This window comes from Primulina huaijiensis, chromosome 16 (assembly GCF_012295235.1).
Source record: "Primulina huaijiensis isolate GDHJ02 chromosome 16, ASM1229523v2, whole genome shotgun sequence".
In the NCBI taxonomy this organism is placed as follows: domain Eukaryota; kingdom Viridiplantae; phylum Streptophyta; class Magnoliopsida; order Lamiales; family Gesneriaceae; genus Primulina; species Primulina huaijiensis.
Window position 1 is genome coordinate 15360058 of NC_133321.1, and position 27498 is coordinate 15387555.

At 33.2% G+C, this 27498-nt stretch overlaps 3 protein-coding genes and 1 pseudogene across 5 annotated transcripts; 3 read left to right on the top strand and 1 right to left on the bottom strand.

Moving 5' to 3' along the window:
• Positions 1-1152: 1152 nt before the first annotated feature.
• On the top strand, positions 1153-6984 carry LOC140961180 (probable E3 ubiquitin-protein ligase RHG1A). Of its 3 annotated transcripts, none has more exons than XM_073419522.1 (7): positions 1153-1559; positions 1657-1700; positions 2599-4424; positions 5367-5417; positions 5980-6078; positions 6332-6475; positions 6556-6984. In XM_073419522.1, the coding sequence occupies exons 3-7, from the start codon at positions 2688-2690 to the stop codon at positions 6685-6687; spliced, it is 2163 nt and encodes a 720-aa protein (XP_073275623.1). In that variant the 5' UTR covers positions 1153-1559; positions 1657-1700; positions 2599-2687; the 3' UTR covers positions 6688-6984. The 3 variants fall into 3 exon arrangements, with proteins under 3 accessions (XP_073275623.1, XP_073275622.1, XP_073275621.1); XM_073419521.1 differs by having other exon boundaries at positions 1155-1559; positions 2615-4424; positions 5364-5417; XM_073419520.1 differs by having other exon boundaries at positions 1156-1559; positions 5364-5417.
• Positions 6985-8916: 1932 nt separating this feature from the next.
• Positions 8917-11823, top strand: LOC140961066 (subtilisin-like protease SBT3; annotated as a pseudogene).
• A 3884-nt stretch (positions 11824-15707) lies between these two features.
• LOC140962009 (subtilisin-like protease SBT3) lies at positions 15708-18069 on the top strand. Its single transcript, XM_073420852.1, has one exon. The coding sequence runs from the start codon at positions 15799-15801 to the stop codon at positions 18067-18069; it is 2271 nt and encodes a 756-aa protein (XP_073276953.1). The 5' UTR covers positions 15708-15798.
• A 3105-nt stretch (positions 18070-21174) lies between these two features.
• LOC140961185 (scopoletin glucosyltransferase-like) lies at positions 21175-23029 on the bottom strand. Its single transcript, XM_073419531.1, has one exon. The coding sequence runs from the start codon at positions 22779-22781 to the stop codon at positions 21357-21359; it is 1425 nt and encodes a 474-aa protein (XP_073275632.1). The 5' UTR covers positions 22782-23029; the 3' UTR covers positions 21175-21356.
• Positions 23030-27498: the final 4469 nt, after the last annotated feature.

Sequence of the window (27498 nt, forward strand, 5' to 3'; positions counted from 1 at the left end):
CCACCCCCAATCCGCATTTGAAATTTCGTTCCAAAAATGATATATCTCCTACAACTTTTGACTAAGAAACAATCCAAAGAGTGATGCTAAAAATCCCCCCGTGGCCAAACATTCAAAATTAATAATTGTTGATAATAAAAGGCGAAGAGAAACTAAACCAACTCGACTAAAGTAGTTAAAAACTTGTGTGAGACGGTCTTACGGGTCGTATTTTGTGAGACAGATCTCTTATTTGGGTCATTCATGAAAAAATATTATTTTTTATGCTAAGAGTATTACTTTTTAATTGTGAATATCAGTAGAGTTGATCCGTCTCACATATAAAGTTTCGTGAGACCGTCTCACAATAGACCTACTTCTAAAAGTATGTCTAGAAATCATATCTTTTTTAAATCTTGAGATAAATTAGAATAAAATTCTATACAAAAACTCTTGTGAGATTCAATCACGAGTTAATTTTATGATATCCAATCAGACTCAACTCATGAAAAATTATTATTTTTTATATAAAAATATTACTTTTTATGTTATATATGAGTATAGTCCACCCGTCTCACATAGATAAAACCATGAGATCGGGTGATAAAGACGTACTCAAATTTCTAGAAATCACGTCTTCTTTAAATCTAATCAATTGTGAGATATATTAGTATAACATTATATGATAAAGAAAAATAACAAATTAAAATACAAAAAACAAAATATTTTTTTTCTTCTAAAACTAAAATTTAAGATACACACACTTAAATCTATAGAGTAGATATAGAATCGCTACTATGATCTGATATGGTACATCTGGTTCCAAAATGTGCGTATACTACACATTCAACGAAGCATGGGGGAGACTTGAAATGAGTACAAAAACAGCCGTGTGATGGATGGCATGGATGCATAAACAAGGGACAGGTGCTTGGCGTGAAGATTTTGAAAACCGAAGATAAAAACAAAGGAAGAGCCTTTCCGCCCGTTTCCTCTCACGAGAAAGACTTGGAAACTGTGATAGGCCTGAGCCCATATAATTGAATTGACACACTCTTTTTAATTTGTAATTTCCTTTTGGTTTTTGTAATGTTGGAATCATAAATAATGTATTAAACAAAGTTTTCATTTTCATTAACATCACGCACTGGAGACTGCAGAGAGGAGGAATCCTTCCTTATTTCTGACTTTTGATTTGATTATTTTATTTATTGTGGGCATTAATGAAAATTGGAAAGCTCTCTCTTTTATTGCTTTCTTGAATTTTTTTTCTTCATGTCTATCTGTGCATAGATGTGTGAATGTGGCCCTGTCGCCTATTGGTGGGGTGTTTGAGTAAATTAAAGATTACTGTCCTCATTAATCTTTCCACCCCTCTCAATTTCCCTTCTTTTTTTCACACCACAATACCCACCAATTCATTTCATTCTCATCTCTTTTATCATCATCTCATTTCAAGAAACTTTTTTTTCCTCTCTCTCCCTCCCTCTTTAAAATTTTCTGCACGAGGTTTGGAGTTTGAGTTTTTTTTTTGTTCGATTTTCTTTCGTTTATTCTGTGCCTGGATGCAGAAAAGAGAGGTGTGGCGGGGGAGTTTTTTTTATGATTGTTTGATGTTTTTGCCGTTTATTTACTTGCAAGAAGAAATTTTTTTTAATGGCTGTTTTCTGTTTTCAGGTCTTGCCTTTAGATCTGTTGCTATAGCTGCTCCTCTCTGGCTGGTAAAAGTTTCAGATTTTATTTTATTCAGTTTTTTATCTTGAATGATGGCATCATGTTAGCTCTTTTCAACGCCGTTTGTTCTTTTAATTTTTACTGGCTAAAAATTTGATCTTTCGGATTATTTGTTGCATTTGGTTCCTGGGATTCATGCGTTGCATTGTCTTTCAGTCTTATACGTCTCTATTTTCATTTTTTGATGGGTTCGGTATCTTTGTTTGGGAAAATATTTTGCTAGTTCTAGAAGTTAGAAGTGTGTTTTTTGATTCCTCTATGCTTTTCCCTTAGTTAGATTTGTGGACTGTGGTTAGGTGATTCGAAGTCGGATTTTTTTTCAGATTCTTTCCGAGATCAACATTTTCTTTTCAATTCCTTCACCACTTATCTCAGTGTTCCCATAATTTCGTGATGAATGGATAATTTTTTTTGTGAATTAGGAGATTGGGTTGACTCTTTCTTTTTCCTTTTTCACCCTTTTCTCCTATATGTTTTTAGTACTCCCGAAATGCTGCAACCCACAACATCGATGCAAATTCTTAAAAAGTCATAGAAATTGTAAGGATGTTGAGAATTTTGAAATACCCACAAGTTCGTTTCTTTCGTTCTTTAAGTTGTTAGGATCATAGCACTACGAATGTTCTGTTCTTGTTTGCTGAAAGCATTTGACATTTATTTATTTACTTGGAGATGCTGATAACAACTTTTTATGTTGATTATCTAGTGATGTCTGGTGATATGTGTTATTATTTGCAGAAGTTTTGGGACTCAAGTGTTTTAATTTTCAGTGACTTACGAGCAACGTTCTCTTGTAATTATTTTCTAGTTGTTCATGCTATGTATATCTGAATTTACTTCTGTAAAGTATGTGACATGAACATTCCAATGTGTTAATGGTCGAAGATTTTCTGAAGAACAGAATTGGTAGATACCCCGACTCAGGTGTATTCGAACCATTTGTTTGTATTTGAAGAAATCAAACATTCGACCTAATGCAAGGGCAAAGGAGTTCTGTCAGCGCTGCCTTGCCCGAAAATCTAAGCTTTGATCTTGGATCATCATCAGTTCCTTCTGGCATAGATTCACAAATGTCCTGGAATAGTATGCAGGCTTCTGCGCAAAATCGTGTTCCTGAGTACAGAATATCATCAAGTGAAACCAATATCTCGTATGTGCATCATGCAAGACATGATGGCCCGAATGGAGAGTGGAGTGCCGGTCAATCTAGTTCAAGTTCTGCACAGAATCAAGGCGAGCAAGATGAGGGAAAAACAGAAACTCTTATCGGCATTCACAATCGAGCCACTCTCACCATAGAAGAACGTCAATTTGAACCATCTAATATTTTTTCTTTTGACATTCATAATGCAAATCCAAATGACAATTATACTACAGATGGGTTGCTTCATGCTCGTGGTACCAGCTCAGAAGCCCTTCTGCAGGATCTTAACATGAGTTCAGGATACAATAACAATGAGGATGATTATGTTGAGATAATCGATCGTCCTGACACATACATATCTGTTGGATCATCAAATGGTTATAGGACATCTGCCGGTGGTTCCTCGGATTCTTTGAGGTTGCCGTCTGGATTTCGTGGATGTACAATGGAAGAGTGTGAATACGGGTCTGGTTCTTTGGATGGTCGACGAGCATCTTGCAAGAGAAAAATATTTGAAGTGGTGGGAGAGTCTTCCGGAGCTGGGAGTTCTAATTATTATCAGAATGCGGAAAGAAGTCAATGGGATGCCGTACAATCTGCTCAGCTTGATGCAAGAAACAATACATTGCCAGCGCAGATTGGCAACAACCTTGTCACTAATAATGGGTTGGAGCGGTCAAATTCAAGGCTTAGGATTGGTGTTGGCGAAGCAGTTTCTGTAGGTCCATTTTCTTTGAATCCCTCCGGAACTGCTGAAAATTCTCTCAGGAATTTCAGCTTGCGGTCGAACCGGTCACAACGGCAAGTCCCTATGCCTGTAAATCCATCTTCAGCAGAGGTCGAATTTGGAAGTGTAGATGGTTCATCTTCTCAGAATTCATCGAGATTAGTTTTTCGCAATCGTCTATTAGACTTGAATCCATCTCCTGTTGTGGACAATGGAACTGTTCATGGGCAGTCAGCTCTTTTGCAAGTTCCTTTTGTTCGCCGAAATCTTCAGAATAGGTGGAATGAAGCATCTAGCTCAAGAACTAACAGCCCATTTGCTTCCACTCCTATTTTAGGAGAGAGGGATGCTGTACTTTATAATGACACTGCTCAAAGAAATATTCCCAGAAGCATTTCGGACCATCCTATCTTTGTTCCGGATCGTGAGATGAGAAGTTCATCTCGGTATCCCATAAACTGGAACGTTGCTAATGGGAATCACAATATAGCTGGAAATGCTGCATCTACTTCTCAGATAGCCACATCTTCAGGGCTCGATTCTGCTTCACCTAATTGGTCTCATAGAAGTGGTCCACAATATCCTCAGAGAATGTCAGAAATTGTTCGAAGATCTTTGTTATCCTCAGCAGGTACTGAATTTGGGGGTCAGAGCACTAATGTTGCCACACGGACAAGTTCTTCAGTTACCCCACAAGAGATGCCACTTACATTTAGACCGGGTATGTCGAACCAAAGGTCAACGTTATTGGAGAGACGTCGTGATGGTGCTTTTGGAACACCTAATTCACTACGAGTTTTTGCTTCTGCTACTGAAGGAAGAAGTGCTATTATGTCTGAGGTATGCATTGACACACTCACATATTTGTACATTCTTTTGCCTGCATTTGCATCTTCTTAGGAAAAGTTTTGAAATTATTTTGGCTGATTTTCAACTTAATGAATTCACATTATGTTTCTCCTATTACTCATTTCCCATGTGGTTTGCACGTCGGCCTTGATTGGTTGCTACTTGGTTCAAAAATTTCTTTTGGATTAGTGGTCCTTGAAGATGCCTAATTGTTGATTTTTTGGATCAATTGGTGATTCGAAATCCTAGGTGAGGTTAAACAATCATGTTTATCTGGTTGAGACTTCGATGATAAGTTGAATAGTTGTTGTTTAGTTGTAAACTTGTAATGTTATGCTTTTGGATTTGGTATGAGGTCTCTGATATCCATAAGATTGACATTCAAACATAAGTTCCTAGTATGCATTGGTTTGCGGAAGTGGGAGACGCGAGAATTAGATTTGTAGTCATTCGGTGTATATCACGAGGGAAACGTTTCTCATAAAATTTGAACTTGCTGCCTTGAACTCCTCTAGTCAACATGGGTTTGGTTTACACCTGCTTTGGTCCAGAAGACGGGCCCTGTTAGTAGAACACTTTCTGTTGATGGATAATCCAGTTGCAGAATCTTATATATTCTAGCATCCAGCTGGCCTTATTTGTTCTTGATGTTTTCATGTTCTTTTTGACATATTTTGGTAAAAATGTGCATAATATGTTTGATTGACTACCGATGTGCTTGTGCATTAATGTTTAGAACCATGCTACTTTATCTTGAGGCACATGTTTCAAGATGACCTCTAGTTCTCATAAGACCCTGATTTTTTGTGCTTCAATCTTTGTTTGTACTGGTTTTGCATCATTCTTTATCCATATACTATTGAAGAAACTTTCCTGTTATTTTATATAGAACATGGAAAAAAATGTTTCTGAATTTACTTATATTTTCAGCAGATTCGCCGTGTCTTGGACCTCATGCGAAGGGGGGAGGGGTTGAGACTGGAGGTTCGTGCTTCTGCTTTTTAATCCTCTGTTATTTTTCTTGTGCATAATGCATGAGCTTTGATTGCAATCACGGGCATCTGTAACTATTTGTCCCCGAGTAGGATGCTATCATTATGTTGCTGAATATTTAGTTCCTCGTACTTTTGATACCATAAAACTTGTAAGTTTAGTCCAATTTGATAATCCAGGATACAAAATGCACTCCTTTGTCCCAAAATCGAAGGCGTCCACTTTTTTCTTAGCACGGCTGCATATGATTATTTTCTAGAAGATAATGTTTTCCCTGAGTACCTTAGATGATGTCGTGACGCACACTTTCTCTTCTAAAGCTTTGTTTAGTTCCACATGGCATTTTCAAATTGGTATGGAGGAAGATTATCGTCTGTACCTTTAGTTGTGTAGTTAAGGGATGGAGGGGTAGTTCTACTAGCTTAGTTTGTATGCAGCGGTGATAAGCTGACAGTTAGAGAAGCAGAATAGTTTCTTCTTTACTGTTCATTTCTGCCTCGTAGTTTTACATTATGTTTTCCAAATACAAAGGCTGTTTCTGTTTGTGTGCCAGGACCTGATGATCCTTGATAATTCAGTCTTTTTCGGGATGGCTGATATGCTTGATCGACATCGTGACATGCGGCTGGATGTGGATAACATGACTTATGAGGTGAGCAAGAAGCATTTCCTTTTTCCATTTATTTATTATCCAGTCTTTTGGGAGTGTAACAATTGTCCTTACTGGCAATCCTCTATATGCGACGATGAGACAAGTATGGAAACGTGGCATTTGAAGTATTATTTAGTTGAGAAGATTTCAGTTGTATATTTATCTCCAACTGTAGTGTTTGATACCGATATCAAGCGCTATTTCTACACCCTATTTACAACTGGCCACAAAAATTTAACATCCTCTCTTCCAGGAGTTGTTGGCCTTAGAGGAACGCATTGGAAACGTGAGCACAGGATTGACCGAAGAGGTCATAATCAATCGTCTAAAACACAAGAACTACGAAACAAGCAGAGCCGAAAATCCAGTGGAAACAGAGCCTTGCAGTATATGTCGGGTACGGAAATTTGTTTACTTGAAAAAAATAAAATAAATTCGACGTGCTGTTCATTTTGCTTCAATGCTGGACTGATACAGGAAGAGTACAACGAAGGAGACAACCTTGGTACACTGGACTGCGGCCACGACTTTCATAAAGACTGCATCAAACAATGGCTCCTGCTAAAAAATTTGTGCCCCATTTGTAAAACAGCGGGATTGAAAACGTGAGACGTGGCTAACGATTTTGGCCATTCTTTTGTTCCTTGGATCATGAATTATTGAAACCATGGCTGCTCGTGACTTAAACGAAGCTCATTAAGTTATGAACTTCATTTTTTTCCCCCTTTAATTATACATTTTGCAACCTTCCTGAAATTTCCCGAGTTCTTTCATGTGGGGAGGATGAGCTGGATCCTTCCTCGTGAGAGGTAAACGATGTTAAAACTCATACCTAGTCAATCATTGAATTAGATGTTGGAGATTCAAATATTCTTATGGTCTTATATATCCAACGTTGATTCTTTCTTGCATGGTTTTTTCTAACCCAGTCTTGAATTTTTATTCTTACGCTTTATTGGAAAAAATATTGCACTCTATCATTCAATTTTAGAGAAATTTTGATACTAATTAAAATATTTATGAAAATTGATAATACTTGATTGATTATGTAAAAATGCAAAAATTTGTGTGAGACGGTCTCATAGGTCGTATCTTGTGAGACGGATATCTTATTTGGGTTGTCTATGAAAAAATATTACTTTTTATGCTAAGAGTATTACTTTTTATTGTGAATATCGGTAGGGTTGATCTGTCTCACAGATAAAAATCCGTGAGACCGTTTCACAAGATGTGAAAAAATATTAGTTGCCGATATATTTTTACTTGCAGCAACAACTTTTTATTTCGATTTTATGCTAATGTATATGTGTGTATTAAACAAGGTGCTGCAATAATTTATACACTAATTTAGGCTTGACAAGTATTATTTTAAAACTAACTTTTTTTATATATTTAAAAAAATTTTGAATGCTGAATATCATTTCAAAACGTTAAATTTCACTAAAACTAAGCTCAATGATAATTTGTTATGTTGTTCCTAAAATTTGGTGTTCAGTTTTTTTTTTTTTTTATTTATACTAGACATTTAGAATATTATAGTATTAAATGTTGGATCTTTTATAGATTCATTGAAGTAAGGCATGAATCTTGAAAAGGGTTCTTAATGTGGCATGAACAAATATATTCGGAAAAATAGTTTTTTGTTCCACTAACTTATTGAATTTCGGGTTTTGATCTACTGAGTTTTCAAAATTTGGTTTTGGTACACTAACTTTTAGTTTTCAGTTATTTTGGTTCAATTGCTAACGTGACACTGGAAATGTTGACATGACATCGAAAAATATTAACATTGCATAAAAATTACTGATTTTTTCAGATGTCATATCAGCAATTGGACCAAAATATTCGAAAATAAAAAGTTAGTGTACACAAACAAAAATTTGAAAACTTATTAGACCAAAAACCAAAATTGGATAATAGACTAAAAAAATCATTTTCCCAACATATTCAACAAAAAAGTTCTCCTTATTCTACTTTTTTTTTAAAAAAATCTGCTTATATTCCATTCTTGATTAATCATAGATATTGGTTTTCCGAATTTTTCATTTTTTTAAAAAATTGAGTTTTTTATGTCTCTTAAATTTTTTTTAATGTGATTTTTCTATTTTGCGGGTTTTCCTTACAAAAAAACAAGGTATTTAGGAAATTTAATTATGGTTTTGTAATATTGATTGGATAGTTAAGTGAACAACTGAGTTGACATAGCAAAAAATATAGGTTTTTTTAATACGATATGTTAACAAAAGTTAGAAGCTTTTTTTGGGTTTTTTTAGATTAATCTTTGTTAAAATTTACTCTCTTTGTATAAATCAAATTGAAATATCCATCGACTCGAGCAGAAGTTGGCCAGAGAAATAAGTTTTTGTCATTTAAAGTTAATTAACTAATTAATGGTACAAAAGAAGGTACGAGCTTGAAAACATATTAAATTAATTAAAAGAAAACAGTAAATAATTTAGTATCAACTCATTTTGGTGCTTACGAACAAACACCACGACATTATTTATTACATTCAATCGTGCATGGTTTTTGGGAGACATGGGAAAGAGAAATCTTATGCTAGAATAGAACCATAAGTGACAGAATTATTCAAGAATAGAAGTCGATTTTCTTTAAGCTATCAATGAAGACAAAAACTTGTGTAAGACAGTCTCACGGGTCGTATTTTGTGAGACATATCTCTTATTTGGATCATCCATGAAAAAATATTACTTTTTATGTTAAGAGTATTACTTTTTATTGTGAATATCGGTAGGGTTGACCCGTCTCACATATAAAGATTTGTGAGATCGTTTCACAAGAGACTTACTCATCAATGAAACCAATACTTTAATTCTAATGGATCAGAATCTTAATTTAATGCTCGATCTCGATTTAAGCCAATTAATGCCTGTTTGTTTATATTTCACACAATCCGCAGTTGTTGTCATGGAGTTAAGGTATATAATACTTGAAATTCGGAAGATCGTGTTGAAATTTTAATGATTTGTGCCAATAATCCTATTTTGAATTCGGAGAATCATGGATGTCATTATGATGATACCCAATTTTCGATTAATTGTTCTAAATAATGTCAAACAATATTGCAATTTAAAGGAATTTTATATTTAATTATGCACATATCAATACGTTTCCGAAGGAATGAAAGATATTAAGTTGCGATGACTTGTAGAAATAATATGTGCATTATTTGTACTAGTTGTGCACATACTATAATTAGTATATCAAGGCAAATTTATATATTAATCAAGCACGATATTGGCAAAATTAAGCACTTGAAATACAAATTATGGGCATAACCTTATGGAATTTGTGCACAAAATGTAATTACTATAAAAAAATACACAAATAAATAAAAAAATGTACAAAAAACATGTAATTAGTCATCACAAAAGTTCATGCGTGACTCGTCTCACATGAAAAAAAAATATTTTTTTATGCAAAAAATGTTAATTTTTATTATAAATATGTTCATAAGTGACTCGTCTCACAAGATATGTGCTCGTTGACGGTGGTGTTTGGCCTGAAAGCTCGAGTTTTAAAGATGATGGGATGACTGAGATTCCAGCGAGATAGAAGGGAAAATGTCAAGAAGGGGAGGAATTTAACTCATCCTTGTGTAACAAGAAACTCATCAGTCATCGGAGCACAATATTTCAACACCGGAGTTCGAGCTGAGAACCCGGGGTTTACTATTACTATGAATTCTGCGAGGGACGATGATGGTCACGGCATGCATGTTGTCTCCTCTGCCGCCGGTAATTATGTGGATGGTGTCTCATTCTTCGGTCAAGCCCCCGAGACGGCAAGAGGGGTTGCTCCAAGAGCTAGGCTGGCAGTGTACAAGGTCCTTTGGAACGAGGGCATTGTAGAATCTGAAACGCTTTCTGGGATTGATCAGGCTGTGGCTGATGGGGTCGATGTGCTGTCGATTTCTTTGAGTTATCGAAATACTGATTTGTATGAGAACCGGATAGCTATAGCGGGCTTCAGTGCTCGAGAGAAGGGGATTCTTGTGTCTGTATCAGCGGGAAACGAGGCCCGAGTGCAGCAACTATGCTAGAAGGGGTTCCATGGGCTGTCGTGGTGGCTTCAGGGACTGTGGATTGGTGGTTTTGCCGGAACCTTAACTCTTGGAAATGGGAAAAGGATAACGGTATGGACTATGTTTCCTCTGCGAGCTATGGTTAGAGACTTGCCGCTAGTTTACAATTCGACGTTATCTGCATGCAACTCTACCGAATTGCTTGCCGAAGCTCCTTTTGACAGCATAATTTTACGCAATCAAACCGATGATACTACCAATTTCTTTTCCCTAATAAGGTATATCTTACCCAGTCCGATGTCCAAGCAGCAGTCATCATATCCGAAGATACCAGCATACTCCGATCCATTTCTTTGCCTCACCCAGGAGTGGTGATCACCCCGAAAGAAGCAAAAGATGTGATCAAATATGCAAAAAACAAAGATACAGCAATTGATTTCCAACAAACAGTTATCGGGACAGAGCCGAGAGCTGCTCCGGCACCATCAGCTTCTTCGTTGAGAGGACATGCACGAAGCTATCCCGGAATCTTGAAACCCGACATAAGTGCACCTGGGGTGTTGATATTAGCAGCAAATAATCCCTTTATCATCGGGCCACAAGTCAGGAACAAAGTTTTCTTGTCTACAGATTACATCTCATTTCCGGCACTTCATTGGCATGTCCTCACATTTCCGGAATAGCTTCGCTTCTAATTGCAGCGCCCCACGAGTGGAGCCTGCCCCACGAGTGGAGCCTGCCGCAGTTCAATCCTCCGTGATGACCATTGCAAATCCGTTAAATAATACTGGAGAACCAATTAAGAACATGATCTACTCTTATCGAGTCGCAATGCCTCTAGGCATAGGAGCAGGGCAAGTTGATCCAAACCGCGCGCTTGATCCAGGCCTTGTTTACTATGCCACCCTGCAAGACTGTTGAGAAATATTGCGAATATAAATAATTTGTGAATGAAATCCAAGACACGTTTTCAACGCTTTCTTAAAAGAAAGCGTTTTCTCCCTTACTTTAGTCACAGGGATATGAAAATTTTTTCTTAACATACAATGAAGATATTCTGTATTTGTAGGTGACTAAATCAAATCAGAATCCAACAAAAAAAAATTTGTTCTTCTTGATATAATGATGCCGTATATATAGAAACGAAAATTCGATTCAGAACAGACGCGACTCTTCATCAAACATTGCACCTTTTCATGAAAACCAATCATGAAACAAGATGTTTCCAAAGAGTTGCCTTACCCCGTAAATTTCGCAGCGGTAAACATCGTTCGTTATCGACAAACTAAATAATTATGAAAATTGTTCTAACAAAGACTATGTCAATCTCGTCTGCTCTATGAATTTCATTCCAAAACAAACTAAAACCATCATAAATCAATCAATAACTGCTCGAATCCATCGTCTGACCTGAATTACCCATCTTTTATCGCTCTATACGAGGTTCAGGATAAAACAACCAGATTAACCCGGAAATTCAAGAGAACTTTGACAAATGTCGGGACAAGTGCAGCCATATATAGATATAAGTTTGAAACACTGCAAGGTTCAACCATCACGGTTTCGTCGGAGACTCGTGTGTTTGGAAAGAAAAACAAGAAGCAGAGCTATTAACGATTCCTTACCGGCGTAGTAGTGATTCTACGGTCACCTATGGTACATATGATTCAAATACAAAAGATGGTAAATATGTTGCATAAAAATTTTGTTTATTTATAATCTATATAAAAATAATAATAATAAATTTTACATTAGTGAAAAAAATGTAGCATGACAAGTTTAAAAAAATATTTAATTTTTTATAAACTTCATTTTTATTATGCAGCTATGATACACATAACTACATAAATTTTCTTTTAAGATTATAAATTTTTATTTGAAATCAGTAGAAAATGAAATTATTTTAAAATTAATTTGCATCCTATTCTATCAACGGTAAATTTCAGAAAAATACATTTGTCAATGTTTGAATTATGATTCAATATCTAACCATAATTTCTTAGGAATCAGTACATGACAGTGCTATACTTTTAGTTTTAACTCCTTACAAACCAAAATTTACAATTTTGTCCTTTTATTATTTAAATAAATATATTATTTTATCCACAAAATTTGCACATATCTTCTCCATCTAAAATATAATTTTTAAAAAATATTATTTCTCAATTATCATAGAATAAGAGTAAATATTTACGTACAAATAACCTATTATGAGGTTTCAGATACTTGATTTCGTTCTTTGAATACTCTAAATATATAATAAAATATTATATTTTCGATTAATCACCATAGATTCAGTTATCGTCGATCTTTTCATGAAAAATAAATTAGGATGATTTATTCATGTCATTTTATTTATAAAAAAAACATAGGTCATAACTCATAATGAAATAAGATTCAGTATTTATTTTGACCTACAAAGTACCTATTTTGAAGTTCTAAATTCTTGATTCGACAATCTGAATACTCCAAATGTATAAGAAAATACTGGAGCTTCGAGCTATCACCATAAATTCAATAATATTTGGAGATGCCAAAATATAATTTGCAGTTAATATTGAGTGACACTGATAATGACATTCGTTAAGTAAAAATGTGACACCTAAATTAATCCAAATAATACATAATTCGAGTCCACAAATACATGATTTTACCCTTTAAATAGTCAAATTCGATTATTTAAAATAAATTAGGATGATTTATTCATGTCATTTTATTTATAAAAAAACATAGGTCATCACTCATAATGAAATAAGATTAAGTATTTATTTTGACCTACAAAGTACCTATTTTGAATTTCTAAATTCTTGATTCGACAATCTGAATACTCCAAATGTATAAGAAAATACTGGAGCTTCGAGCTATCACCATAAATTCAATAATATTTGGAGATGCCAAAATATAATTTGCAGTTAATATTGAGTGACACTGATAATGACATTCGTTAAGTAAAAATGTGACACCTAAATTAATCCAAATAATACATAATTCGAGTCCACAAATACATGATTTTACCCTTTAAATAGTCAAATTCGATTATTTAATATTGAAGTTAATATTGAGTGTCTTTTGATGATGAAATTTGTGAATTAAAAATGTGCTACCTAAAATGATATAAATAGTAATTAATTTGATTCCACATATACCCGATTTTACCCTTTTAAGACTCAATTTTGATTATTTTGGGATATGAAAAAATATAGTTTCGAGTAATATTGAGTGATTTTTTATTTGTAATTTGTGATGTTAAAATGTGATACCTAAATTAGTATAAAAAGTATCTAATCCGAGTCTACCAATACTTTATTTTACTCCACAAATAATAAAAATAAATTAATTTTTATGTCAAAATATATAGTTTAAAGGTAATATTGAATGATCTTTGATGATGATATTCATGAAATAAAAATATGATATTAAATTAATACAAATAATACCTAATTTGATTTCAGAAATACTTGATTTTATCCATTAAAAACTCAAATTTGATTATGTAAAAAAAAAATTAGTTTGAAGTTAATATTTTCTATGATGTCATTCGTGAAGTATAAATGTGATACATAAATTGGTACAAGAAAAACCTAATTCGAGTTACAAATAGTTGCTTTTACCCCATAAATACACATATCCGATTATTTGAAGATATCACAATATTACCTTCAAACTATATATTTTGACATAAAATTTAATTGAAATTTAGTATTTAGTGAATAAAATATTTATAGACTCAAATTAGATATTTTTTATATCAATTTAAGTATCACATTTTAACTTCACAAATGACGCATAAAAAATCACAATATTACTTGAAACTATATTATTTTATATCCCAAAATAATCAAAATTGTGTCTTAAAACGGTAAAATCAAGTATATATGAGATCGAATTAAGTACTATTTGTACCAATTTATGTACCACATGTTTAATTCACAAATTTCATCATCAAATGCCACTCATTATTAATTTAAAAATATATATTTTGACATCCTAAAAGAATCGAATTTGAGTATTTAAAGGGTAAAATCCAGTATTTTTGGACCGATTATATCTTATTTGTATTAATTTAGGTATTACATTTTTATTCACGAATGTTATCATTAGTGCCACTCAATATTAACTTCAAACTATATTTTGACATCCCCAAATAATTGGATATAAGTATTTAGGAGGTAAAATCATGTATTTGTATACTTTAATTAGATAATCTTTATACCAATTTAGGTATCACATTTTAACTTAACAAATGACACCATCAAAAGTCACTTAATATTACTTGAAACTCAAGTATTTTATTACACATTTGAAGTATTCAAATAGCCAAATCAAATATTTGAAACCCCAAAATAGGTATTTTATCGATAAAAATAAGTATTTTTTCTAATTCCACAATGAGTGAGAAACTATGTTTTTTCAAAAATTAGATGACATGAATAAGTAATCTTAACGCATTTTCAATGAAAAGACCAACAATTATTGAATTTATTATGATGGTTTGAAGATCTAATATTTTCTTACACATTTGGAGTATCTAAAGAGCCAAATCAAACATTTGGAACTCCAAAATAGGTATTTTGTAGGCGAACATAAATACTTTATCTTATTTTAATGATGAGTGATGAAATATGTATTTTTTTTAAAAAAATGACATGAATAAGTCATCCTAATACATTTTTCATGAAAATACCAACTAATGACTGAATTTATGGTGATTGCTCGAAAATATAGTATTTTCGTATATATTTGGAGTATTCAAATAACGAAATCAAGTATCTGAAATAAGTATTTACTCTTATTCCATAATAATTGAGAAACAATATTTTTTAAAAATTATATTTTAGATGGAGAAGACACATGTAATTTTTGTGGATAAAATAATATATTTATTTAAATAATAAAGGATATAAATGTATATTTGAGTTTGTAGGGAGTTAAAACTAAAGTATAACATTGTCAAGTACTGAATCTTAAAAATTGTGATTAGATACTGAATTTTAATTCAAATATTGACGGATAGATTTTTCACAAATTTTAAAAAATTGTGATTAGATACTGAATTTTAATTCAAATATTGACATATGAATTTTTCACAAATTTACCCTTCTATCAACTTCTATTTATTTTAATTTTTTTTTGTGGTTGTTAAAAAAAACTTGAACAGTTATTTGAGTTGGGAAGTGGGATAGCTGCTCAGGTTAACCTGACTCCTCCCATGTATGGAGATCTTTATTCCCCTGAGAAGTAGTTTGTAGTTTGGATAGCATATGATGAGTTTTTATCAAGAGGTCAGAGGTTCAATTTCTCTCTGCATCTGTTATTTCAGCTAAAGATAAAACTTTTTGGGTTTGTTCCTATCACACTAAAATAACGGCGTTTTCAAAGTTAAAAAAAATGTATAGATAATTTATCGTCCAAAAAGACATCAAACTCCCCTTAAATTATATTGACAGGCCTGCTATTTTAGCCTTGATTTGACATTGTTTTCCTCATAACAAAGTATTATATTATGCCAGGCCAAACCAGGACAACACAAACGAATGGTTCCATTTGTGTAATACTAAGCTAGGCCGGATTAGAGTGAAATTTTTAATGTCACCAGTCGAATTGAAAGAACCCAAGCGTGTGTATAAATAGCGGGATTGCGTCCTTAAACATATCGAACCATATATTTCGAGAAAATGGAGTTTCTTAAAGAGTTTTTACCTCTGTTCTTGTTTATGCTGCTTCTTTTTCATGCCAATTTGGTTTCAGCAGAGCGGTCGAGTTACGTTGTCCATACAGACAAATCTTTCATGCCAAAGACTTTTACGAGCCACAACCATTGGTATACCTCTATGGTTGATTCCTTAAAATCAGTGAGTACTGAATCATCGGACCAGTATCGGGTACCACGAAGCCTAGTTTATACATATGACACCGCATTACATGGATTCAGTGCGATGTTGTCACGTGATGAATTAGAAGCTTTGAAGAAAGTGCCGGGATTTGTCTCTGCTTATAGTGATAGAAATGTCACACTTGACACCACTCATTCATTTGAATTCCTGTCTTTGAATCCTCTCACTGGGTTATGGCCGGCATCTGATTATGGCAAGGACGTGATTGTCGGTGTTATTGACACCGGTGTATGGCCCGAGAGTCTAAGCTTCAAAGATGATGGGATGACAGAAATTCCAACAAGGTGGAAGGGAATATGTGAGGAAGGACAAGATTTCAATTCCACCATGTGTAACAAAAAACTCATTGGAGTCCGATACTTTAATAAGGGAGTTAAAGCCGCGAATCCTAATATTACCCTGAGTATGAATTCTGGAAGAGATACCAGGGGTCATGGCACACACACCTCATCCACTGTTGCAGGAAATTATGTTGATGACTCCTCTTTTTTTGGATATGCCTTGGGGACAGCAAGGGGAGTTGCACCTCGTGCTAGGGTAGCTATGTACAAGGTCATTTGGAGGGAAGGACGTTACGCTTCTGATGTTCTTGCTGGTATAGATCAAGCCGTCGCTGATGGCGTTGATGTGATTTCCATTTCCATGGGTTTCGATGGTCTCCCTCTATACCAAGATCCAATTGCAATATCATCTTTTGGTGCCATGGAGAAGGGTGTGGTTTTTTCATCTTCAGCTGGAAACGAGGGACTCATTGGGACTTTACACAACGGGATTCCATGGGTGTTGACGGTTTCAGCAGGTTCAACGGATCGTTTCTTTTCGGGAACTTTGACTCTGGGTAATGGATCAATCATTGCCGGATGGACAACGTTCCCTGCACCTGCTCTGGTGACCGATTTACCTCTCATTTACAACAAGACATTTTCTTCTTGCAATTCCATCCAAGCATTGTCGAAAGTTGGAATTGGAATTGTCATATGCGAAAATGGAAGTTTCCTTGATCAATCGTTCTATCTTTCCCAGACAAATGTTGCTGCTGCTATCTTTATCTCAGATGACCCGGGTACATTTGAAGCCACTGACTTCACATTTCCAGGAGTAGTGATAAGCTCAAAGGATGGATTAGCAGTTATAGATTATGCTACAAAAGGGATAATGCCAACTGCCAGCATGTTGTTCCAGCAAACATTGTTTGGAGAGAAGCCTGCTCCTGTTGTTGCTTCATACACTTCAAGGGGTCCATCACCAAGCTATCCAGGCATATTGAAACCTGATATTATGGCTCCGGGAACGTTAATTTTAGCATCTTGGATCCCAAATGATCCGACTGCTTTTATCGGTAACATCGCTTTGACTAGTAATTTCATAGCTATTTCTGGCACATCCATGGCTTGTCCTCATGCTTCTGGCATCGCTGCGCTTCTAAAAGGTGCACACCCAGAATGGAGCCCTGCAGCCATTCGTTCAGCCATGATGACAACCGCTAACCCTTTTGACAATACACACGATTATATTAAAGATTCATTTTTTAACTACGAAATCGCGACTCCTCTAGCTATGGGAGCAGGCCAAGTCGAACCAAACCAGGCGCTCGATCCAGGCCTAATATATGACGCAACTCCACAAGACTACATAAATCTTCTCTGCTCCATGAATTTCACTCAGAGTCAAATCTTCACCATCACTAGATCAAACTACAATTGCTCGAGTCCCTCCCCCGATCTGAATTACCCTTCGTTTATCGCCTTTTACACCAACAAAACAACCGGTGTGCTGGTTCAGAAATTCACGAGGACCATCACAAATGTTGGATATGATGCCACGTCATATAAAGTTCAAGTGTCACCACCCAAAGGTTCTACAGTTACCGTCGAACCCAACACATTGGAATTCAGCAGTAAATATGAGAAGCAAAGTTATTCCCTGACTATAAAATATACTAAAAACATCAGAGGAGAAATCACATTTGGTTCATTAACTTGGGTGGAAGACAATGGCAAGCATGCTGTGAGGAGTCCAATTGTTGTGTCCCCTATGATTCCTGTTTGGTGATTGCTATTTTGAGCAATAAAGTTTGCCATAGAAATTAAATAAATTAACATTTTTTGTTTGGTTTTTAATGATCTCTTGAATCGCTCATGATGTTGGTAATGCGGAGCTACCCTTAGCCCAATGTGGGCAGTGTGACCCAGAAATTTGATATTATTATAGTTAATATTTTTAACAAAATAAAAATATTAGATGTCAATTAACTTTCTAACCATTAGATTTTATGGGCTAAAATCTTAATATTTCTGGTTTTTTTTTTACTTGAACTGCGTGGGCTAAATACAAAAAAATAAACTTTATTGGGCTTTGTCTTTCTACTTGGAGTAGGTCTCTTTTGAGACAATCTCACGAATCTTTATCTATGAGACGAGTCAATCCTATCGATATTCACAATAAAAAGTAATACTCTTAGCATAAAAAATAATATTTTTTTATGGATGACCCAAATAAGAGATCTGTCACACAAAATACGACCAGTGAGACCGTCTCACACAAGTTTTATGGTTTATGTTTGTAAATTACTTGAATAAACTATGATAATAATTTATTGCCATCTTTTTTTATTTAATAACTTCATTAATTGATGTCTTTAATTAATGAAGTTTTTAATTGATGAACTTCTTTGTGCTTTTGTACAGTTATTCAAATTAATTATACTGATATTTCATTGATTTATTTATTTCAAATTACTTCTTTCCCAGGTTTTGGGTTTATGTTGTAGTTTTTATTTTAGCGATTTGATGCTGTATAAAAGTTCGACTTTCGTCATGTTCAATGTTTTGTTTCAAATAATTCAGGTATTATTCATATATCATATGCTTTCATATTTTACAATTTTGAATTGAAAGTATCAGTTATATCATATGGTTTGGTTTCCAATATTTAATTTTTTTACTTAATAAAAACCTAGAAAAAATGAATCCATGCATTCAAGATGGATTATTTTTATCCGCATAGACTGAAAAGAAAAATGACCATAATAGCCCTTACTGTGAATTAAAAAATTGCAAGTGGGTGAGTAGACGTCATTGTCTCTATTTCTTCTGAAGAATAAATCGCTGCACATGAGCTTCGCAATTGAATGTGGACAACCCTAGATCGTAATTTCTGTGAAATATCCGACTAAATTCGAAGCTTAGTGAAAGGCGAAATTTTATAAATTACAGGTTTTTAAGGTATTTGTGATTTTTTATGTTGCGAATAAATTTCTATGAAATATCGGAATAAATTTGTGTTCTTCACGGAGGAAGAAAATGTAGAGGGTTTCCAAATCGCGTTTGATTCTTTCGCAAACAGGCAGTAGGTTGGTTTCTGAGATGACCTGTTAAAAAAATTTATCACAATAACACGGATTTCACCTCGTCTTCCGATCTTCACGGACGAAGCAACTAGAGAGGGTTCCCAAATCGCACATGGAGAGCGTTTGATTTTTTTGGCAAACAGGGAGCAGGTTGGGGAAAAAGTAAACGGTGATGGGAAATACTTTAAAATAAAAGCGTAAGGGTAGTTTGGTCAAAAATAGGTTTGTCATGATTTTATCACTCTTCTTAATTTCACACCACACATGATATTATATATCTCTCTTTTTACATATATTATCCTATCAAACATTTATCAATCATTCAATTATCACATCCTAAAAACCAAGCGAGCCCTTTATTGAATGTTTTTTATTTTTTTGAAAAATTTGTCAGTGGTCTTGACTCCTAAAATAATTTATCTCAAATCTTTAATTTAGCTATTTTTTAAAAAATAAAAATAAAAATAAAAAGAGAGGCAAAGGAAAATACACTTTTATCTTGACTTAGGTGCTTGTTTTATTTCACAATTTAAATACACTCATAGGCCTAACATCTTGACCCATCACCCATGCGCTGTCACAAATATAAGGAAGAAAATTTTTTGTTTTGGGGTGAGTCTATGCTACATTGATATATATATTTTCGATTTTTGTTTTGTACAAGATGATCGATCGATCATTTCACTTGAAAACAAAAAATATAGAACCTATCAATATTTTTTATTTTACAGTGAATTGATCGGTCGATCATATTATATAAACAAAACTTTCGGTATAGCATATACTCGCTCAGTTAAATGATTGCTAAATGGACAAGATATCTCGATATTTTGGTCCAATTTAATATAGTGGTACCATAATTTTAGAAACACGATATATCCAACCCAACCCTCATCGAATATTTGGATTGATTATGTATAAAGCACAACTATACTTTATTTTAAATAAATAATAATCTTGATATAGAGAAACAAATTATTTGCATGAATGAATTTGTTTACATAATATTTGAGTGTTGTTGGCATGCCAGACACATGAGTGACAAAATGTGAACAAATTAAAAAATCCGAGTTCTAAAATAAACTATTGCGAGCCTCAATTTGATTATCAGTTATAATATCTCGGGTTATGCGTCGAAAACTAAGAAGCTAATGATTGAAATCTGCAGATTGCAGCATAGAGTTTTTCGGAGTTGAGTTGTTGATTTCTGGAGAGGCCTTCCTTCCTTCCTTCCTTCCTTTTATTCCAATGGTTCCTCGAGCTGCCTCCAACTGCTATCCCTCTTTTTCAGCAGCATGGGCCACTTTCTTTCCTCCATTTTCTAACGTTGATTTTGACTCCATATGCCATGCAACTGCTGAAACATCTTTTGAAATATTTGAATTGGATATTGGGCTTTCCTTCTTGGGATCAAAATCACCAAAGCTACTATCCAGTTTAATCACACTTGCCATTAATTTCATGGGCCACCTAAAAATTTATTTTTTGACGCAAACAGAATCATATAATCTCACTGAGTACATTAAATAAAAATCCATTCCTTGGAATGTATGGTTGGATTGGTGAGATTTCTTATAGTAAAATTATAATAACTAATATTTGTGTTTTGTGGTGTCTATTGTTAATTACGGTGGGAAGTGTGAACACCAAGTATGGGAAAAATTCCAGAGCATAGAATTTTCTTTTTTTTAAAAAAAAAAGTTTGAAATTCCAATCTTGATTGGGCTTTTGTGTCCCATGATTATGTTTCAGACAATCTACTAAAAACCATTTTTCTTACACAGACTAGGTTAATTTTATTAAATTTGAATAGGGGGTTTTTCTAGATGTTACGTTCGAAAATCGTTTTCACAATTTCAACAAAAGATACTTCGATGTGAAAATAATAAAGCATCGTTCTAAGAATTTTATTTCCTGGTGGCAACCTCAATGAACTGGAGTTGTTTTAGGTAGACAGGACAGACTCCCCATTTACTAGTTTAAAACTTGTTTACATGTGCTTGAGGTGCTCCAATTCTGCAATCAAAGCACTTAAATCTTTATAAGATGATCCACCTTCTTCAACGGCAGTTCTTGCCATCTCCTTGCAAGTCTTTGCCCTGATATTGAATCTCATTTCATAGGCTTCTCCGACCATGATGTGACGGATGGCCTCAGTCAATGCTTCGCCTGGCACGCCTTCGGCTGGTCCTTGTTGCCATTTCTTGCTGCCTACAGGAACTCCAATTTTTAAGACTTCTGTCACCAATTTTTCGTTAAAAAACTGTTCAGCACACAAGGGCCATGTCACCATAGGCACACCCGCACACACTGCTTCCAGCATCGAGTTCCATCCACAGTGAGTCACAAAAGCACCGATGGATGGATGATTTAGAATCATCACTTGCGGTGCCCAGCCTCGTATGATTATCCCTTTACCTTTTGTTCTTTCTTCAAATCCTTCTGGTATGTCATCTTCATTTTTGTCTTCATTTTCACCTTTAGAAGTCACCCAAATGAAATCTTGGCCAGAGGCCTCAATCCCCTTAGCAGTTTCATGTAGCTGAGCATGAGTAAAAATTCCCATGCTTCCGAAACACATATAAACGACAGAATTGGGCTTTTTGGAATCCAGCCATGTTAAGCATTCTTGTGCATCAATGGCTGATTTCTTTCCTCTTTGTGCTCTTTCTTCATCTCCGTTGTTCCACAACAATAGGGGGCCTATACTCCAGGCCTTCCTCCCCAGAACCTTCTTGAAATGGTCAGAATAATCGGGCTCAAGCTCGTAGAAGCTGTTAACGATTACTCCATAGCTTCTCTGATCTGATTCCCTCACTCGATCCAACAACTTGGAAAAGTGACTCTCGATTTCCACTTGTTGAAACTCAGGTACTTGAGTTCTCACAAACCTCAGCTGATGTGGAAGATTGGGCAAAAGAAATGGTTCGAAATCAGAAAATACTTTTTTGTAAGGCTTGTGGAGCCACATCTGCTCTGAAGCACACATAGGTAAGAAACCGGTTCCGTGGAAAAGCAATCTCGGGATACCAAATTTCGCAGCAGTATCAACAGTCCATGTCCAGAACATGTCAGAAACAATACAGCTGGGATTGGATTCTTGGAGGAATTTCTCAACTGGTTCTTGCAGCAAATCAACAGCTTTTGCAAACTTTCCTATTAATTCATCTGTAATAAACTGGGTTAAACTTACCATATGATCAGGCAATCCTGATTCTCGAGGTGGAAATTTGATCATCTTTAAACCAATATCAAATCCTGATTCCTGGGCATTTACTATGGGTTCTGAAAAGGCAGGATTTGAAATTATGGTGGTTCTCACACCTCTCGAAGAGAATAGTTTGGCCAATTCTAGCATTGGTATCAGGTGGCCATGTGCCATTAATGGTAAGAAGAAAATATGTGGCTGATTCATCTTTAAACTGACTAAAGAACTGGAGCTTGAACAATATCAAGAAAGAAAACCAGGCTTAAGAATTAGAGAAGATAGAAATCTGGTTCAGTTGAGGAAATATGAGCCATAATTTACTTTGTGATTCATATATATTGATCATATAAATTCGAGTGGAAAATGGATGAGTGAGCCACTAAGAATGTGACAGTGCCAAGTTCACACGCCTAGCCTAGTGCCATGTTCACATCAACGACCATGGGGGATCAAATGATGAATATTCCACAAAATGGATGATTCCCGGAATTTACACAAGGGTACGGTGGGGTTATTTGCACTCATTTTTTGTTATTTCAACTTCACTTGTTAATAAATTTTATATATCAAGTAGATAATAAAATGCAAATATCATTAATTTTACTCTTTCATTTATTTTACAATTTGTTATATTTACGAGGTCTTTAAATCATTTTCTATATTAGTTTAATATGATAATTAATGTACTTAATTCAATCAAGATAATTATTTATTTTATTTTATTTTTAAATTTAATTTAATTACATGTTATATATTTAAAAAATTTGCTAATATTACTAACATCTATTTTACTGTTATAAATATATGATTTTCATTTGTAAACTTACTATTTTACCATTTTGTTTGTTTTATAATTTGTCATGTTCATGAGGTTCCTTAAATTATTTTCTACGTTAGTTTAATAGGATTATTATTTTACCATTTTGTTTGTTTTATAATTTGTCATGTTCATGAGTTTCTTTAAGTTATTTTCTATGTTATTTTAATATGATCATTAATAGTGTACTTAATTCAATCAAGATAATTATTAATTTGATTTTATCTCATTAATAAGATATAAGATGGTAGCATTGAAAACTCATCGTCAAATATATTCACTTAGCCAAATAGTGAAATACAAATATAATTCTACAATATTTCATCAAATTAATTTTGACTATCATAAAATGCTCACGAAATCTAAACAATTGTATTATTAGATGAGATATTGAATAAAACAAATACTTTTATATATATTTGAATGATATCTATTATCTCATTTGCCTTAATTACGTTATTCATGTCTCTTCATATTATAAACAAAATGTAAACTCGATAGAAGAAAATTTGTTTTGTTTCAATGAATAATATTATATTATGTTCTAGACATAACAAATGAGATTGAAACTATATTATCCCCATGATATGATGAACGCAATCATTGTTCCAAAGCTTCTAAAAAATGACTAACGAGATGACTTTCCTGAATTGCGTCAAATTAAACGACAAAACAGTTCTAATATATAGTAATTTGAATAAATTTTCAAGTATTATTTCTTACAGTGATTGAGAAATAATTGTTAAAAATTTATTAACCTTATAACTATATGTTAATAATATTGATATTAAATATATAAAATTTATATTACAAATATCACGATGTTTGAAGAAATTACAACATTGTTCATTGATAATATTGTTGAAGGATATATGTTATACATATTTTTACTCACAAGTGAAAACCTATCACGACTAAAAGAATTTTTTCTTAATAGTTACAGTTGATGATTGTCATAAACTGAAAAATCATTCAACAAAAAAAACAAATAGTTGAATATAAGATTACCGGATAAAAAATAATGTAGAAAACCGAAAAAAATGTCGTGATGGAGAAGCAAACTACAAGCATGTCAGATCCCCGATGAGGATTCTAAATAACATAATAAGTGTTAAAGATGATCATATACTTGTTTAGTATACAAAAATGGTTATACGCATATTATAAAAACTACGACAAAGAGTTGTTGTGTTGTCAAAATCAATCAAGAAGCATACTGAAAAATGTGTCATGTGGATAAGATAACTTTTCCGATTCATATAACGTCTATGATAATGATTTTTATTTTTTGTGGTTTGATTTGTTTCAATTGATAAATGCTACTATCCATATTTTATTCATTTAAATATTATCAAATTTTCATTCATATATTTTCAGCAGTTTAGTTGTTCACGTGCAAGTCAGTTCACTTTTCTAGATCCTTTGCATTTAGTCTTAGTCTTCGTTTTCCAATAAATTTTGCATCCGAATTAGCAAGATATATCCAATGAATAATATGGACGTCGTGTTTAAAGAAATGTTTATATGGTCACGGTGCTGCATTTTTTATATCTTAAAATGTAATTTTAAATATAATGTTTTGATTATATGGGGGATCGGGTTTATTTATCTCTCTCTTGTGATGAAATGTTTATGTCACTGTACTACAAGCGAAAATCATTTTAAATATATTTGATATACTTCCATTCTCAGTTGATTATATTTTAAAAATTCTTTTTCTTGTTGTTTAGAACTTACTTCGATAGTGGCCTTCGAGTGTAAAAAAAGCAGAGAGAAGAAAAGGCACGAAGTGCTGGGTTCTTTTTTTTTAAAAAAAAAGAAAAAACTGTGTACCATTATTGTTCTTAACTTTTTTCCTTTCCTTTCTAATAATATTTAATCTATTTAATAATGAGAATATCATTACTACTATTTTTTGGAAATAAAATCAAAGAAAAAAAATTAAAATTTTAATCATGAAACTCAATATGTTTTGGATTTAGTCATGTAATTTATCAATATCCCAATATGATATAAGTGTTTTGTTTACAAAAAAATATTTTTCAAGAAGTCCAATGTATGGAATTGAGACAACTTTAATATGTTTCATTTATAGTTACTTTGCCAAACATGTGTTTTCAACACTTAATTAATATGTCATGTGTAATTTTATTGCTAAAAACAATTCGTTGTAAATTCATTTTTCCACTTTTGAAAATGATTCAACTCGAGGTTCTTAAAATTAATCAGTCTTGAAGATAATTTGCCTGATTTACAACTGATATTGGAAGCCCTAATTATTATTAGGGGTGGTCAGGTGGGCACGACACTCGGATCCGACCTGACTCGAACCTGATATGATTGAAAAAGTCAGGTGGTTCGGTAATTTAGAGTTCTGATTCTCCGGTCAGGTGTTAAACTTCTACCCAAATCGATTGATTTGGGTACCTGATTAATTTTTTAATTTATAGATAAGATCATAAATTTAACTATTTTTTTTTTGTTATCTTAGTTATATTTTGGCTGATGATGCTAATATACTACTATTTTTAAAAAAAAATTTAGTTTATACATTTAATTTAATATATATCCGAATAATATCCTCACTGAATCCGAAGTAGTCGGGTGGGCATGGATCAAGTTTTTCGAGTTTCAGGTTTTAGTTTTTCTTACTCGACCTTGCCCACCCCTAATTATTATTTACATTGTTACATTATTATTAGTAACAAAATAAATGTGCTTTTACAAAATAATGTGAAGCTGAATAAAATTACATTACCAACAATTGACCACACTATTTTGTTTTTATAATGAAAACACATTCATTAATAAAGTAAAAAATAATTATACAAGTACGCTGGACATCCTGATCAGGAGATAGAACAACTCAAATATCGAACAACTAAGTAACTAATTAAAACGAAATTATATATACATCAATTGAGCTAGGAAAGCAACGTAAAATAATTTCTTGATTTTCTTAATTGTTGTATCGATATCTGTCTTCTCATTTTCGAACATGATTCTATTTCTTACGTTCCACACCTGATGAACCGTAGCTGCAATGGCCGAACAACACATCTTAACTAACGTGAAATTCTCCCAATACACTCCTCTAAATGTCTAATTCCCACCCAAATCATTCCAATAACATGAATAGACCGCACTAGGAAACAGCAAGCAATTTAGTTGGGGTGTCGTGTCAATGATTTTTATTTATTTATAGAAAACTGTCATTTAGTCGCGTAAATTTGATTTTGTAATTTTTTTATTTACTTTATCAAATTTCAGTCTTAATATTTTATTTTTGATTTTTGAGAATTTTTGTCATTTTTCATGATGTATATTTGTTGCAGAGATTTACTGACTTTATTAAATGAAGATTTTTGTGTAGTTTCATAAATTTTTGTTAAATATCATGAAGTTCTAAAGATTTTTACATAATCTTATAGATTTATTTTTATAGACATTTGTAAACTTTTTTACACAATCATATGAATTTTATAATTTACGATAATGATTTTATTTAAGGTTAATCATATATACATCCCTTGAGGTTTAAAAAAAATTGTTTAAATTTTCACTTAAATATATTAAAAATAAAACTTGAACTCATTTCTTGAATACTCATATTTGAGGGTAATTGTAAACTTGACATATAAATGAGGAGATATATACGTAATTTTTAAAGTTAAAGGATGTAAATATAAGCTTGACATAAACTTGAGATGAGATATATGTAAGTTTTTAAGTTAATTGATTTTTTTTTTTTTGTAATTATGATAAATTCCGAACGCGAGACAGACAAAACAATAACGAATGTTTGATAAACATACAAATAATCCACATCTTACTTAATTTTGGTTATTATACGATTATTACGTGATTAATTCAAGCACATAAAATTTCTTCAGATGTTCAACATTAGTTCACTTTGTTGGCTACCACTTTTATGCTACTCATGAATCATGTGAATTAGTTTTTAACGAAAATACTCACCAGATTGAAATAAAATCCATGGAAGCATTATTTTAATTCTTGTTCTCTTACCAGAGGCGTTTTCTCGTTGGGAAAAGGTGAGATATAGTCGCTCTCAAGAAAGTGTGTGAGTTGGTAGAGTAGATGAAT